The 15,411-nt window shown below is 44.8% G+C and overlaps 1 protein-coding gene across 1 annotated transcript in view; it reads right to left on the reverse strand.

The window, feature by feature from the left end:
- The window catches only part of PIWIL4 (piwi-like RNA-mediated gene silencing 4), a 54,503-nt gene that overhangs the window by 31,431 nt on the left and 7,661 nt on the right, over positions 1 to 15,411 (reverse strand). The window contains exons 3-8 of the mRNA XM_015565987.1: positions 13,237 to 13,362; positions 11,186 to 11,400; positions 8,815 to 8,936; positions 7,182 to 7,262; positions 5,526 to 5,723; positions 2,614 to 2,725 (exon numbers count right to left, since the gene is read on the reverse strand). Coding sequence (XP_015421473.1) covers positions 2,614 to 2,725; positions 5,526 to 5,723; positions 7,182 to 7,262; positions 8,815 to 8,936; positions 11,186 to 11,400; positions 13,237 to 13,362 — 854 coding nt within the window. The remainder of the gene's footprint in view (positions 1 to 2,613; positions 2,726 to 5,525; positions 5,724 to 7,181; positions 7,263 to 8,814; positions 8,937 to 11,185; positions 11,401 to 13,236; positions 13,363 to 15,411) is intronic.

Here is a 15,411-nt window from a genome sequence, read left to right on the forward strand (position 1 = left end):
GAACCCTCATGGAGAACCACCTGGGATGTGCCCCAGAGTCAAGACGGGCAGGCCAGCCAGGCGGGCATGGCCACTAGTGTCACATGCCACCTAAAAACCATTAGGATGAGAACAGTAGTGAATTGGACCTTTAAAGAGCTATTTCTGAGGCAGAGTAGTAAGAGCTAGGGCAGGGGTGGGCAAACTTTTTGACTCGAGGGCCACAATGGGTTCTTAAACTGGACCGGAAGGCCGGAACAAATGCATGGATGGAGTGTTTGTGTGAACTAATATAAATTCAAAGTAAACATTACATAAAAGGGTACCGTCTTTTTTTTTTTAGTTTTATTCATTTCAAACGGGCCGTAGTTTGCCCACGGCTGGGCTAGGGAGACTCCTTCACAAATAGAATAAGGGAAACTGAGACAAAATAATTAATCAAGGCGAATAACGGAGCAATTTACAGCTCAAACTGAATCACAAGGTTTCATCTTCACTCACCAGGGACCCTTAGGATCAAATGGTTTACACAGGTCAGACCATCCCTGGGCAGACGGGCTTTGGTCCCAGTCCCTCTTTGATGACATTATTTGAAAAGAAAACTAATCAGAAAATAACCCTGATGCCTCCATTAGCACATTTTGATGAATCAACATACTGAAGGACACACCTGGAAAGCTAATGAGTATTCTGTTGAGACTCTCCCCCCCAACTGCCCCTCCCCTGCACCCCAAACCTTCCCTAGGATTCCCACTGGCCAAAAAAGATAAAAAAGCCACAAGACAAAGGAGCCACAGCCCGCCCATGCCTTGTATCTCTGCTCTCTTTTTCATAAACTCTAGGGTCCCCACGAGACTTGCCACCTGGGGAAGAGTGAGCAGAACTCAAGTCTTGAGGTTGCTGAACCCAGGTCCCATCTGACCCCTCGGTCAGACACCTGGTGCCATTCTCACAGTCACCAACAAAAGCAGCCCACCTGGGCTCATTTCTTTCCTATAATATTTCTAAGAAGCCAAAGCAGCCCCATCTAGGCTCTCTCCTGTTGCTTCTGCCATCCTAAGTCCTTCCTTCATTCCACTGTCCCCAGCTGTAATAAACGTACTCTCAAAATCACCTGGACTCGTGCTGTGAAATCTTTCCTGCATGATGTCAGGAACCCACACACTACAGGATGGCCCCAGGCAAACCCGCCCCAGTCCTGGTCCCAGATACAAGCCTGCGGGGGCTTAGGGGAAGAAGAACTGAAGAGGTGCTTGAAGCTAATGCAGGTGACTTTCTAAAGAAATTAGCTAAGGAGGAGAAGGAGACCACTTTTCTTAGAGGTGCGGAGAAGTCAAGGAAAGGATTTTGCTTTGTGTTGTGTTTTTTTTTAGAACATCCGTGAGATTTTTCAGACTCCCTGGAATAGGACTCTCCATTAAAGAGAAGGAGCCTCTGAAGAGAACTGTAGGTGGAGGTGGGGGCAGAGGTGATTGTGATCCTCGTGAATCAAGCTTCCAGAGGCAGCAGGAGATTCCATCAGTAAATGTTTGAGTATCTACTACGTGCAAGGCACGGTGCTAGCTGCGGGCATCCAGAAATACAGAGCTCAAAGTCCAGAAGGGGAGCCGGACCATTCACATCCTACCTGTAATGACCTGCTGTGGCTAGGTGCAGGGAGGGGGCGGGCCGTGGGGAAAGCTTCCGGGGGCTCCCCTAACACTTGACAGCTGAGCTGAGTTTTATTTTTTTTAATATATTTTATTGATTTTTCTCAGAGAGGAAGGGAGAGAGATAGAGAGCCAGAAACATCGATGAGAGAGAAACATCGACCAGCTGCCTCCTGCACATCTCCCACTGGGGATATGCCCGCAACCAAGGCACATGCCCCTAACCGGGATTGAACCTGGGACCTTTCAGTCCACAGGCTGACGCTCTATCCACTGAGCCAAACCAGTTTCGGCTGAGCTGAGTATTGAAGGGTGTTTAGTCGTTGGCTGACTGCGAAGGTGTGTCCAGGAAGAGGAAGTAACGTGTGTGAAAATGCCCAGGAGAGTCACCACAGACCATCTGAAGGGAATGGGAGTGGTAAGGGAAGAAGCTCAACAGGCAGAGAAAGGTCGTATTATAAAGGGACTTGGGAATTCTGCCCAGGAGCCCCTAAGGCAATGGGGAGCCATAAAAATATTTTAAGCCGGGAAGTGACATTATCAGATATGCTTTTAAGGGCAATTGCTCAGCCTCCAGGAAGAAGGACAATAAAAGACAGGATGAAGGTCTGGGCCAAGCCAAGAGTGACAGGGATGGAGGAGGAGGGACAAGTCAGAGAATCATGCTGGGGGCAGACTCAGCCTGACCATCTGAGGAACCTGTTGGACATGGAATGACAGAGGGAGAGGTCTCTAAGCCAGTGGTTCTCAACCTTCTGGCCCTTTAAATACAGTCCCTCATGTTGTGACCCAACCATAAAATTATTTTCGTTGCTACTTCATAACTGTAACGTTGCTACTGTTATGAATCGTAATGTAAATATCTGATATGCAGGATGGTCTTAGGTTACCCCTGTGAAAGGGCCGTTCGACTGCCAAAGGGGTCGCGACCCACAGGTTGAGAACCGCTGCGAGGGAGATGAGGATGATGGGAACAGAGTCCTACCTGCTTGTAGTAGTCCACATAGGTGATCTCCGTGCCGTCCCGCCTCTGGAAGGAGTGTGTGGGCTTCACCGACCAGTCAATGTCGTCAACACGATAGGTTCGGTTATTGTATCTGGTAAATACCAGAAATCTTAAAAAAATTTTTCAAATCATGTAAGATAAACAGCAGTTTCACCACACTTTTAATTCAAAGCCTCAGACGCCATAATTTCACAAATATGAGAGTAACACAAAAATAGTCACTAAAACAAGTGACCAGCTCTTATCTGCAAAGAGTAGTAATTAACTCTTCACTCTACAGGACGACCTCTGTATTGCAACAGAGCTGGTAGAACACTTGTTAGACTGCAAACTGTTTTTCTCACTGATAGACACTCTGACTCCTGGTAAATCATTGATAAATGTTGGAAGGCCAACCATTGTTCAAAACTTTCCCATCAGCTTCCAGTGTCACACAGATTTTTTTTTTTGAGCTCCTACATAACTTTTGTTTTTCTTTTTTTTAAAATTTTTTAAAATTGATTTTAGAGAGAAAGGAAGGGAGAGGGAGAGAGATAGAAACATCCATGAGAAAGAAACATTGATGGGCTGCCTCCTGCATGCCCCGTACTAGGGATCGAGCCTGCAACCCACGCAGGACCCCTGACCTGGAATCAAACCTGCAAACTCTTGGTGCATGGGATGATGCTCAACCAACTGAGCCACACTAGCCGGGCCCCAGATAGATTTTCTGATTAAACAAACAAACCACCGAAAACACACACACACACACACACACACACACACACACGAAGAGGGTGGATGAACCGATGGATTCTGGGATGCCACTCTATCTTCCATCTAGGGCTGGCCCTCGGCAAAAATGCAAAGCAGGTCAGCTAAGATCACTCTAAGCTTTTGTCCCCTTCCGGCTGTGTGGCTGGAGTATCTCCTCCTTACCTTGCTGGGGGACTTTAAATCAGTGAGACATACCAGTCAGGAAGCTCAAGATAGGAGAAGAAGGAGGCCTTCTCACCCCAGGTAGTGGGAATCTAACCAGTCCCGCCTCTAAACCAGAAAAACAAGAGCCCGACTAGGAGAAGGCCAGCAGGTCCTCCACAGGAGGTGTTGTGGATGAGCAACAATATGCGGAGAACTTTTGGGTACTCAGGAAGCTACAGCATCTGCCCGTGTGTGATTCAGTTCAAGATGGATGAAGGCAAATTATGTACAGGCAAACCTAGAGGCTTGAAAGGTCTCAGTCTTAAAGACCTCATACTCTTCTAGAGAAGAGGACATGGGCATTATATTCTATCCTACACTATCATTAAATGAAATAAATGACAATGAAGAGGTGGCTATAAGCAACATGCTATGAGAGCAGCACAGGGGAGGGCACTGAGGAATTCCAACTGGGCGGACAGGTGTTGGCAGTGACGTTTGAGCTGGGCTTTGTGGAAGTATATTTAAAAGGCAGAATTAGCCTGGCTGGCGTGGCTCAGTGGTTGAGCGTCATGGTTCCATCCCTGGTCAGGACACGTGCCCAGATGGTGGCCTCGATCCCCAGTGTGGGGCATGCAAGAGGCAGCTGATCAATGATTCTCTCTCATCAGTGATGTTTCTATCTCTCTCTCCTTCTACCTTTCTCTCTGAAATCAATAAAAATGTATTTAAAACAAATAAATAAATAAATAAGAGGCAGAATTAGGGGTAGGGAATCTAGGCGAGTGCAGCGAGAGATAATTCAGGCCCATGTCAGATTGTGGACAGTCCAGAACGCCACTCAAGGAAGTCTGAACTCTAGACAGCTGAGAACAGCCAGGTCTTCTAAACCGATGGTGAACTGATCAGATCTGTGGTCAGGCCAATACCCTTGAGACAGGCCAGCAAACCAGGACAAGTGGAACAGGGAAACTGAGATAAACAGCCGAGCAATTTACAGCCACCTATTTTCCCTAACCAAAGACACTTAAGAGTAAATGGTTTACACTTTCCTTCCCAACCAGAGGGCAAATTGCTTAAATCACCCTGCTCAGGCAGACAGATGGCAGAAATCCAATTAGTGCCATCTGTGACAACCACACCCAAGGACAGATGAAGTTAAGGAAATAAATCTCAGTTTGGTGCATGAGCATCAAGCTGATGAATATTCTATTGAGATCCTCCCCAAGACTTCCTTAAACTCCCAGCCTTTAAAATCCCTCACAAAGGACTCAGGGTGCACACTCCCTCCTGGAAGCATGCCCACGCCTTACCCTTCCCCTCTTCTTCCCTCTCAGACGTTCATCTCCTAAATGCTAAGGGACCCCCGGAGCCTTGCAATGAGGGGAGCAATGGGCCGTGGCAGCTAGTCCGGAGCTAGCCTCTGATCCTGTCTCCAAGACCCCCTTTTCTCTGACTGCTCAGTGAGCCAGAGCAGCCCTGCCCAGGCTCATTTCCCCACCTGTTCTCTCTCCTTTTGCTTCTTCCATCCCAAGCCCATCCCTGCCTCACTGTCCCCAGCTTTAAGAAATTCACTCTCAGCCCTAACCAGTTTGGCTCAATAGATAGAGTGTCAGCCTTCAGACTGAAAGATCCCAGGTTTGATTCTGGTCAAGGGCATGTACCTTGGTTGCGAGCACATGCCCTGTAGGACGTGTGCAGGAGGCAGTTGATGGATGTTTCTCTCTCATCGATGTTTCTAACTCTCTGTCCCTCTCCCTTCCTCTCTGTAAAAAATAAATAAAATATTTTTTTAAAAAAGAGGAAAAGAAAAGAAATGCACTCTCAGAAACCACCTGGGCTTGTGTTGGGAAATCCTTCCTGCACAAGGCAAGAACCCACACATGATAAGCCAGCCAGGTCCCTGTCCGGTCACACCTTGATGCTATTCCTGTGCCCAAATACCGTAAGTAATTCTCTGGGGAAAAGGTTATTTGAAAGCAGGCTCTCACCTTGTAAGGACAATGAGCCCAACCAGCTGTTTTTCGCACATCTGGGTGAAGCTGGACATGCCAGTTTGGTAGCAGAGAGCAGTCATGAATTCCAGAACAGTCTCATTCCGCAGGATTTTGTAACTCACATTAGCACTGAACAGGAGCTTGCTTTCAAAGTATGACACAGAAATGGCGAACCCCGGCCAAAGGGACAACCTTAAAAAAAAATTTAAAAATTGTGATATAAAAAAAAAAACCCAACACATTTTAAAATGGTGCTTTGGCATTCCAATGCTCTAGGTTTTTATGAAATTTTTTTTCTTTAGTCTAATTTTCTTCCATTTGCTGACTAAAAACTTTAGATATTTCCAGCTGGAGTGTCTTTAAACACGTATTTAAGGTAAAATATATTCCTGTACAACAGGGCTGCTCAATCTTGACACTAGTGGTGTTGTGGACTGGATAGTTTTTGTCAGGGGCCGTGCTGCGCATTGCGGGATGTTAGCATATCCTGGCCTCTGCCCACTAGGTGCCCCCCACATCCTCAGCTGCAACAACCCAAAATGTCTGTAGACATTGTCCCATGTCCCCCGGGGGACAGAACTGCACCTGGCTGAGAACCACAGCGTGAAAACACCTGTGCTCCGAAGAGCACAGTGACTCAGTGGTGACGACAGTGGAGAGACTTATAGCCAAGGTTAGGCAGTGATACCATGGACAGACATACAAAAGAAACTGCAGCAGAGGCCACAGCTCCTCCCCACACTTGTGAACATTCTAGACTGAAGTCTTTAATATGAAACAGTGACAAAACGGCATGAAGGAGTAAACAAATATTTTTTAAAAATCATTTCCGTTTATATTTTGTGTACTTCAGTCGCTGGGATACGAAGCCAGCCTTCACTCACTCCAGCCCAGTACACACTGGACCTGCGAGAATTTCTAATCCAGATGGAAAGACAAGCGCTGGGGATGAACAGCAGGCCTTTTGTAGACCACGCTGCCGCTCTGAATTAGCATACGGAAAGGCCCATCTTTTCCTCCGCCAGGCAGACACCCTGCCTGCATTTCCAATCTTTATGTGCTTCCCCCTTTATTTACATATCTGTCCTGGGCTGCTGGCAGCCTCTGTCATCAGCTTGGCCAGTAGTTTGGAGAGCACAACATCCAGTGAAGACACAGCTGAGCACTTTCTCTGCAGCGTCTACTCCCCAGGTTAGAGTGAACATTCTGCAGGCGTTCCTAACGGTTCTAGCCTGCACTGGGGTAGCTGAGTTGACTTGTTTGTCTGACCTCTGCTTACCCAATGATTTCATGTCAACCTCCCGGCCACGCTAACTTCCTGACAGTGAGAAAACAGAACACTAACCATGTGGTAAAGCATAATATAGCTTATTCCCCTTTCGTTATTACTTGTCACACAGAGAGCACTCAGTGTCTGAATTCTTTCTAGGATGTATGATCATGACCTAGCACACTAATATAAGAAAACTGGCTGCTGGCTTCACATGACCACTCCCCCATTCTATAAAAAAACTTGAAATTTAAAAAAACACACATTACTTTCCATGCCATGGAGTCTCTCATAGGAGGCATAACAGTATAATATTGCATCGTAAATTATGGTGCTTACATTATAACAATTTCAGAGTAACAGAATATAAATAAACCTACTTGTGCTGGGGAATTTCCACTGGCTCCGAAGGCTTATAGAAGTTCCGTCCAATTTGGTACATGGACAGTTTTTTCAAGATCCTGCAAGTATATATATATATATATTTTTTACTCTTTGGTAAACATCAGTGAATAAGAGTGTAATTCTAAGTTTTTACCCTTCCTGAACATAATAGTAAAAATAGGTAGAAAGTCAAGATCTTTATAGCCTTGGGAAGTTCAGATACTAAAGTACATATGAGTGTGTACATATAAGAACGATAACTTCATATTTGAGAATGACATATGATTATCTGTCTGGACTTAACCGCAATGGTAAGTGTGGGGCCACTGTAACAGTTCCGATGCTGGTTCTAAGCTTCTGGTTAGCATGGATGGGGTGAGGCAGGCCATATTTGAAGGCTCTTCTGGTCTACCCCCCATTTTGAGATGAGAAGGCCGTTTCTAAGGAGGCTGTTCCAGCTGCCCAGGTGCTGCCGAATAACATGGTGCCTCTTTAGCAACTAATTCTGGTCCCCTCTGGGATCTGCCACATCATTGCTCTGAGGCTGTCTGGCTCATGCGGGAAACGTAAGGGTTTGAAGTCAGAAAACAGGCTCCAACTGCGTGATTCTGGTTGTAGATGTCACTGAGCCTCAGCCTTCCCATCTGTGAAGTGGGGGTTTTCACAGTACCTGCTTCAGGGCACTCGAGTGAGGATCAAGTAAGATCAACTACAAGCGGAAGAGCTTTCTAACCAGAAAGCACCTTCAAAATGTCAGCTGACTTAACAGAGTCCCCTCTCAGGAGGGTACATACAAGACTGGCTCCTGAAGGGCGTTACACGGCACTGAACTGAAGCCCAGGTAACTTCTGAAGATGAGAAGCCTGACGAGAATGAGAAGATAATGTATCCGTGCAGGGGAAGCTCCTTCATGTGCCCCACTCAGCAAAACCACAAACTGCCGCTGTCATCCTGTCTAGAGTTCAGTGTTGAGCAAAGAGCTCGAATCTTCGGCTAACAGTCACCTGGCTGTCCACACCGGCACCATGGGAAACAGCGGTTCGCCTGCTTTGTGTGCCCACGTGCCACCGGGCAAGCTCGCTAACGTGCATTTTCAGATCCCACTCACGAAATCTGTTCCCTGGGTCCATTGAGGGGCAGGGACTCTGCGCTTCACCAAGCCCCACGCTACCCCCAAATGACTCTGAAGTCAATGATCCGCATCTGTTTGAAGGACTGAGCAGCTTAGCCACTGCCTCCCTTCTGCCCCTGAGTGACAGCAGAGAGCAGATGGCAATGCTCTTTTATCAACTAGGAGAAAAGCAACCCTTCGGTACTAACCCAGACATACACAACTTTTAAGAGGAGGAGGTAGAGGGTCCAGAAAAGGAAGAGAAGGGGAAAGGCACCCTCCCTGCTACCATGGGACATCACAACCCTGGAGTTCTGTCTCAACTCAGGTAACACTGGACAACAGCTAGTGATGCCCGTTAGCTAGAGACACGAATACACGAAGGCACATGGGAAATGGCTCCAAGGATGGCGTTGTGGCTGGCAGGTTGCCTACAAAATGGTTGATACCCTTAATACCCAGGCTCCGTGCTGAAAGGCATTAGCCTGAATTAAATTCCCATTTAAGGCAACATTTACTTTTTGAAGATGATGCTGAAGACCTGGATGCACACAGGGGAGCTTGCCGGCAGCTCCCGGGTCAGAGTGACAGTCATCTTTACGGTCTCGCCTCTTCGAGTTTCACTTGACAATTCTGTGACCTGGGAAAAGAAGTACTTAATACGCACGCCACCGATTATCCCCACGTGTGCAATGCAGCTGAGATGAAACCGCCGCAGGTTAACGCAGGTTAACAAGAACACAGCTGCAGGTGTTACCTTGTGAGTAATAATGTCATCAACACGTTATGTCTGAAGGGGTTATTGTCTCTGTATCTTGCTAATTCTAGAAACGTAACACGTCTCACTACTCTGTAACTTCTTAATGGAGAATCAAAACCAGACGCAGCGTTCAAAGATTCTATCCAAAGTGAATTCCAGGGCAGTGGCTCTTGACTTTTTTGGGTGGGGGCGGGTGTGGGTGGAGGTGGGAGAACGATTAGGTCACAAATCCTTTAAGCGTCTGATAAAAATCACAGTCATTCTCTCAAGAAAGTGCCACACACGTATACACCACAGTGATGTACATAATGTACCCATTTTCCGGGAGTTCGTGGATTTCAGAGTGCCACCTCTCAAACGTTTATTCGGAGCAGAGAAGAAGAGAGGAATAAAGCAAAGGTCAGGATAGACAAGAGGGGCAGTAAATGTGGGGAAAGAGAAGAAAGTGGTGGAAGTTTAAATAGACTAGCAATCTGATTTTGTTGATTTTGAAAGGTCTAGAGAAATCCCCAGGGCTCTAACAATCTGGAACAATCTTCTAACACTAAAATGAATGCATGAATAGGTTTCTACACCAGCTGTCCAACTAAAGTTAAAGTCCCTGAAGCTAGACAGAGCTTCATACAGATTTTAGGGATAAAAGCACGCACACACACCACAGAATAAACAAATCAGTCAATACAGATCAATGATGAAGGATTTTTCAGAAGGGTAAGCAATTGGAAGAGGTCAATTCACTTGTAAGCATGTATGTATTTTGCCCTAATTTTCTATAGTTAACGTGTAGTTTTAGCCACTTTTAGGTTGAACCAAGAATGTAGGGTAGGCATGGCTCATTGCATGGAAACAAAGAAAAGCAGGTTCTTTCCCAGGAGCTGAAATGTTTCATCGGGATGACTTCTTGCTTCAGATAAAATTGCAGAGAAAGCAGAGGTGGGGAGCTGCAGAAAGAGCTCACCCATGTGTGGGAGAAGTCTAGCAGCCAGCAGAGCTGAGGGGCTCTCAGAGCCACAGGCTTCAGGACTAAGAATGAAGACAACAAAGGATGGTGACCTGCGCGCGTGGCTAGGATGGAGGGGCAGCAGATGGTGTCCCTATTAAAGCATACCTTTAAGACTGACACCAGTGCCTCATATTTCACATCATGGGACAAATCATGAAATAAATGACAGTTTTAGAATCAGAGATTGATGCAACGTAATTATTAGGATACATGAGCACAACTGTGCAGGAGCGAAAAAAGATAGTAAATTTAAAGCCCTGAAGCCATTGGCCAAATGGTGTTTCTTAAAGCCTTGCCTATTTGGGGAAAAGTTTTAAAAGGATGCCTATTTCACCTGGCCGGTGTGGCTCAGTTGGTTGAGTGTCGTCCCATGCACTAGGAGGTCACCAGGTTCAATTCCTGGTCTGGGCACATGCCCAGGTGCAGACTGGATCCCCAGTAGGAGATGTGAAGGAGGCAGCTGATCATTGATTCTCTCTCATCATTGATGTTTCTATCTCTCTCTCTCCCTTCCTCTCTCTGAAATCAATAAAAATATATTTCTAAAAAGATGCCTGTGTCACTCTAACCAGTTTGGTTCAGCGGATAGAGCATGGGTCTGGGGACCAAAGGGTCCCAGGTTCAATTCCAGTCAAGAGCATGTACCTTGGTGCAGGCTCCTCCCCCAGCCTGGACACTGGTCAGGGCACATGCTGGAGGCAACCAATCAATGTGTTTCTCTCACATCAATATTTCTCTCTGTCTTTTCCTCTCTCTTCCACTCTCCCTTAAAAAAATCAATGGAAAAATATCCTCAGGTGAGGATTAACATACAAACAAACATCAAAAATGCCTATTTCAAAGAAAAATCACCTTTAAAAAAAGTAGTTGAAAAAGTAGTGTTTGTATTACAGTTCTTATTTTCAAAATGCCAGAACATCAATTTCCTAATTGGGAAATAAATTGCTGATGAGGTCTCAATTAGGAAGTCTTCTTGCTCTGGGCCATGGGGACAGGAAAGAAGAAAGGAGTGAAACAGTTATTCCGACTGTCAGGAAAATCAGCTGACCTCATAAATATAGATGGATGAGCATTAATGTATTCACATGTGTGTGTGTGTGTGTATTACAAAGTAACCATACTGTACCCTTTCTTCTAGCTTTTCTGAGAGAAAAAGGATGACACCATCAAATGCCTTTGCTTTGTTGGAAAGTTCCTTCTGACTATACAGCAAAGCAATTCTCATGCTTCTAGATTCCAAATCCGGCATATATGTGACATGGTACTGGTACAGCTTCCAGTCCTGGGGCAAATCTAAGCTAAAAAGATTTGTGACCAGCTTCACAGGTATTCCACTGGAACCTGAGGAAAAACAAATAAAAAACATTTTATAACAAAATAAAACAAAAAATATCACCACGTTAATATTAATCACATCATTTAAAAATTTATTTGCATATGCATAGTTGTTTCTGTAAAGCCAAGATTCTTGCTCAGGTGACACAAGACAAGCTAATCACCTGCAGCCTGATAGCATTTATGGAGTCCTATAAACATAAGTTTGGGAATTAAAAAGGGATTCTGTGTAAAACAAGCCTCATAAGAACATGCGAGCAGACCGGACATTCCTGTCCCTGGGAGAACAGAAGCATCTGAATTCAGCTACCCTGGAACTCCTTCCCAAGCCCTGACTCTGTGCAATTCAAATCAGGCCGACTGATATTTTAGGATGCTGCTCTGAAATTACGCTGCTCTCAAATGGTGAAGACACTGTTCAGTTCTTACCACGAATACAACCCCCAACCTCTTGGAAATCCAGGTAATCAAGTTAACTATACTTCTGGAAGTTCTCAATCAGTTCAATCAGTTTCTAGACCGCTAGACGCTCTGCAAATCCCAGAGAAGGCCCTCGGAGACTGAGGGCAGGAAGCGTTGTATCAAATGGGCACTATTTTGTTTTTCTCATGGAGGAAGTGGAAGCATGAGCCCCCACGGTAGTAAGAAAGAAAAAGTAAAATGTGTGTCTCAGTATTTCCTCAGCTTCTGCCTGTGGCATAAGTCTGTTAGGAGCAGGGGATTATTGTGTTATTTTAATTAAACAAAAGCTTTCTTTTGTTCTTCCAGATCCTGAGGCAATGACAACATATTTTAGCTGCTCATATTAATGGACAAAGAGACGTCATCCTAGAATGTCAAAGCCGGCAAGGTGCTTTGAGATCATCTACACCATTATTTGCAAACTAATCATGAGCTGCTAGTGCTGCAGCTATGAAAGAGCGTGAGGCAAACCCCCGTGTCTTCTGAAAGACTCGAACACGACAGAAGCGGAGCAGAGTGCCTGGCACATAGTTGGGACAAGCACTGGTTCGTGAAACTTTGTTTCAATTATATGTGTGCACTTCTGGATAACAATACTAGTACATGCATTTCTTAGTTTGTTGCATGGTTTTAAAAAGTCTGGAAAAGGCCCTAGTCGGTTTGGCTCAGTGGAAAAGAGTGTCTGCCTGCAGACTGAAGGGTTCTGGGTTCGATTCTGATCAAGGGCACATGCCTGGGTCTCAGGCTTGACCCCCAGTAGGGGGTGTGCAGGAGGCAGCCAACCAATGATTCTCTCCCATCATTGATGTTTCTATCTCTCTCTCCCTCTCCCTTCCTCTCTGAAATCAATAAAATATATATATATTTTTTAAAAAGTCTGAGAAAGGCTGATCTGCATCAAGGAGTCTTAACTTTTGGGAAGGAGTCACAAAGCCTTTGGAGAATCCAATGAAAACAGCAGACCTATTTCCCTGAAAATGCATATGCCCACAATTCTGGGGGCAATTTCTGGGATAAGAATTCCAGAAATAGGCAACACTTTTCTTTTTCAGCTCAAGTCCAGAAACATTATTATATCTGCACAGGACAAGGGTTGGGAAAGAGACAAAACATCTTTTTAACTCCTATCCCAGCTGTAAGGAGAAAATCTTTTCCACAAGTGAAATGTCACTTTGGAGAAACTATTACTATTTCTATTAATAAAAGAGAGAATGGAAACTAAAACAACTGGTATCTAGATAATACCTTGAATATAGCAGAGGTTCAATAAATATCTTTTAAGTTAACATATGAACTTATTTATCTTAGATCTAAAAATTAAAATTCCTTAAGCAAGATTTGGTGACATTTAAAAAAATAAGTCACAGGAAGACTAGGTACCTGCTTTGCTGTCTCTCACATGGGCCAGTTTCTCTCTGGTACAGACCCCCAAATCCATGACATCCGGGAAGATTTTCCCTCCTCTTTTCATGAGAGTACTTTCAGCATTACCAGGAGATACGACATCTTTACCTAAAATATGAAGAGAACGCCATAAAAACTCATATTTTTTTAGCGATATTGTTTACAGCTACTATATAAAAAATGCATCTACAACTAAAACTCAGATTTTTGTGGTTTTTAATAAAACTGGCCCACATTGCCAAAAACAATCTTGACTGTACAGAAGTCTTCAGCATAAAAATTAAAAATTGGGGACACCTGGCATGTTTTGTTAGCAATAACAGACCCTGAGTTAGTCCTACCTCATAATATTTTGGTCTGCTGTGATTCCCCTCGTGGCTAAGCTCTATCTCCCAACGTCCCACTCCACACCCACTTATGCTCTCCCTCCTTCAGCGCTTGTGTAACACCCAAAGACCAAGACTGTCCACACCAACTTCTGCACAGACTGGGGCGGAAGCTCTCATCGTTCCCAATCACAAGAAGAGAAATGCCCAGGACACTGCCAAAAGTTTTTATGCGAGATCATTTCCTGGGGAGTGCAAGCCAACATTTCAGTCACCTTTGGGCATATTCCTCACAGTCAGGTTCTAGGAAATATCAAATTAAAACCCAATGACTATTTTTGTTAAAATGAGTACCAAGAGGTGTTGATTTTTAGATATTACTTGGGCTTTCTGAAGATAGCATGAAAATATAAAAACAAAGACTATTCTCACAAAGCGATCTGACTCATAGTGTGACAAATCTCTGACTTGACCACCAGCCTTTGATAGTATAACTCAGTGGTCGGCAAACTGCGGATCGCGAGCCACATGCGGCTCTTTAGCCCCTTGAGTGTGGCTCTTCCTAAGCCTTAGGAGTACCCTAATTCAGTTAATAACAATGTACCTACCTATATAGTTTAAGTTTTAAAAATTTGGCTCTCAAAAGAAATTTCAATCGTACTATTGATATTTGGCTCTGTTGACTAATGAGTTTGCCGACCACTTGTATAACTAAATGCAATACCCCAAACAGCACCATCACCTGCTCCAAAGTGTGCTCCATTCCTTTCTCAGTGGAGTCTGAGTCTACCCGGAAAAATATCAAAATTTATTTAATTTTTAAAGACTATCCCCACTAGATTATCCATAGCATTCACTGATCATGGTTTCAAAAGATATTGGGTGGTTTCTAAAAATTCAATCTACCGCAGACTATCAGTTGCCAGGGGTGAGGGGGAAAAGGGAAATGGGGATTCATGCGTACAGAGTTTCAGTTTTGCACGATGAAGAACGTCCTAGAGATGGATGGTGCGATGGCTGCCACTGGACTGTACAATTAAAAATGGCCAAAATGCTTAATTTTGCTTATGCATATTTTACCACCATTTAAATAAATAAATAAAAATGCAATCTGCCCTCAAAAAATGAAGGGTTTGCATCACTTGGTAGCCACAAGAATGTGCAGCAGGCATGGAGAGGAAGCCCCGAGGAGAAGTTGGGGTAGGTTGGAATGGTGGCGGCAGCACTGAGAGCAGGTCTTCTGAGGTACCACGTGCCCTTCTGTGGGTCTAGATCACAAAGGGCACTTGAGCAGGGCTAGAAAACCCGGCAGAGAACAAGAGAACCAGGCACAACATGGGTAGAACGGCTGAACATCCTAAGAGTCTAGAATAGCAGTTCTCAACCCTTGGGTCGCGACCCCTTCGGCAGTCGAACACCCTTTCACAGGGGTTGCCTAAGACCATCCTGCATATCAGATATTTACATTATGATTCATAACAGTAGCAACATTACAGTTATGAAGTAGCAACGAAAATAATTTTATGGCTGGGTCACAACATGAGGGACTGTATTTAAAGGGCCAGAAGGTTGAGAACCACTGGTCTAGAAGAACCTAAGTGCTTAGAGAGTAGTAGTACATTGTTATTAGCAACCAACCACTTAACTTCATGGCCAGAGCAAGGGAGATGGCTAATAGACTGCAGCAGTGGTTATGAGCTGAATTGTGTATCCCCAAGTCCTAACCCAGCCGTGGGCAAACTACGGCCCGCGGGCCGGATCCGGCCCGTTTGAAATGAATAAAACTAAAAAAAAAAAAAGACCGTACCCTTTTATGTAATGATGT

The sequence above is a fragment of the Myotis davidii genome, unplaced genomic scaffold (genome assembly GCF_000327345.1).
Source record: "Myotis davidii unplaced genomic scaffold, ASM32734v1 scaffold641, whole genome shotgun sequence".
NCBI classification, from domain to species: domain Eukaryota; kingdom Metazoa; phylum Chordata; class Mammalia; order Chiroptera; family Vespertilionidae; genus Myotis; species Myotis davidii.